We start from the raw sequence: 727 nt of genomic DNA on the forward strand, positions 1-727 counted from the left end.
ATATACAACGATACGGTACTATTAACCAGAGTCATCATGTTGTACATTACATCCCCAGAACTTAGTTTATCTGAAAACTGGAAGTTTGTATCCTTTGATCTCCTTCACTGAATTTTACCCCCCACCTCTCATCCCCCACCTCTGGCAACCACCAATCTGATCTGTTTCTAGGAGTCTGCATTTATTTTTTTATATTCCACGTGTAAGTGAGATCATACAGCATTTGTCTTTTTCTGTCTGACTGATTTCACTTAGCATAATGCCCTCAAGGTCCATCCATGTCATCCCAAATGGTCGGATTTCCTCGCTTTTGTGTGGCTGAATAATAGTCCATTGAATATGTGTGTGTGTGTGTGTGTGTGTGTGTATACACACCATATTTTCTTTATCCATTCATCTGTTGATGGACACTTAGGTTGTTTCTGTACTTTGGTTATTGTGAATAATGTTGCAGTGAACATGGGAGTGCAGGTGCCTCTTTGAGATAAGGATTTCAGTTCCTGTGGATACACACCTACAAGTAAAATAGTTGGATTGCATGGTTGTTCTACTTTTAGTTTTCTGAGGAACCTCTGTAACTGTTTTCCACAGCGTCTGCACTAAATTACATTCCTGCTAGTAGTGTCCAAGGATTTCTATTTGGATCATCTTAAAGGACAGAGGTTTAGAAGCATCTCATTGTTGTAGTGATCCAAACCCATGCCCCTCATTTCTTCATTAAAATCCC

General features: G+C 39.6%; 1 protein-coding gene across 1 annotated transcript in view; it reads right to left on the minus strand.

The window, feature by feature from the left end:
- Positions 1–269: 269 nt before the first annotated feature.
- Positions 270–727, minus strand: part of GCM1 (glial cells missing transcription factor 1) — a 20452-nt gene continuing 19994 nt past the window's right edge. Inside the window, 1 exon segment of the mRNA XM_049653818.1 lies at positions 270–727. This exon segment is cut by the window's right edge and continues 4 nt beyond it. Coding sequence (XP_049509775.1) covers positions 645–727 — 83 coding nt within the window. The 3' untranslated portion in view covers positions 270–644.

The sequence above is a fragment of the Panthera uncia genome (genome assembly GCF_023721935.1).
Source record: "Panthera uncia isolate 11264 chromosome B2 unlocalized genomic scaffold, Puncia_PCG_1.0 HiC_scaffold_24, whole genome shotgun sequence".
Classification (NCBI taxonomy): Eukaryota; Metazoa; Chordata; class Mammalia; order Carnivora; family Felidae; genus Panthera; species Panthera uncia.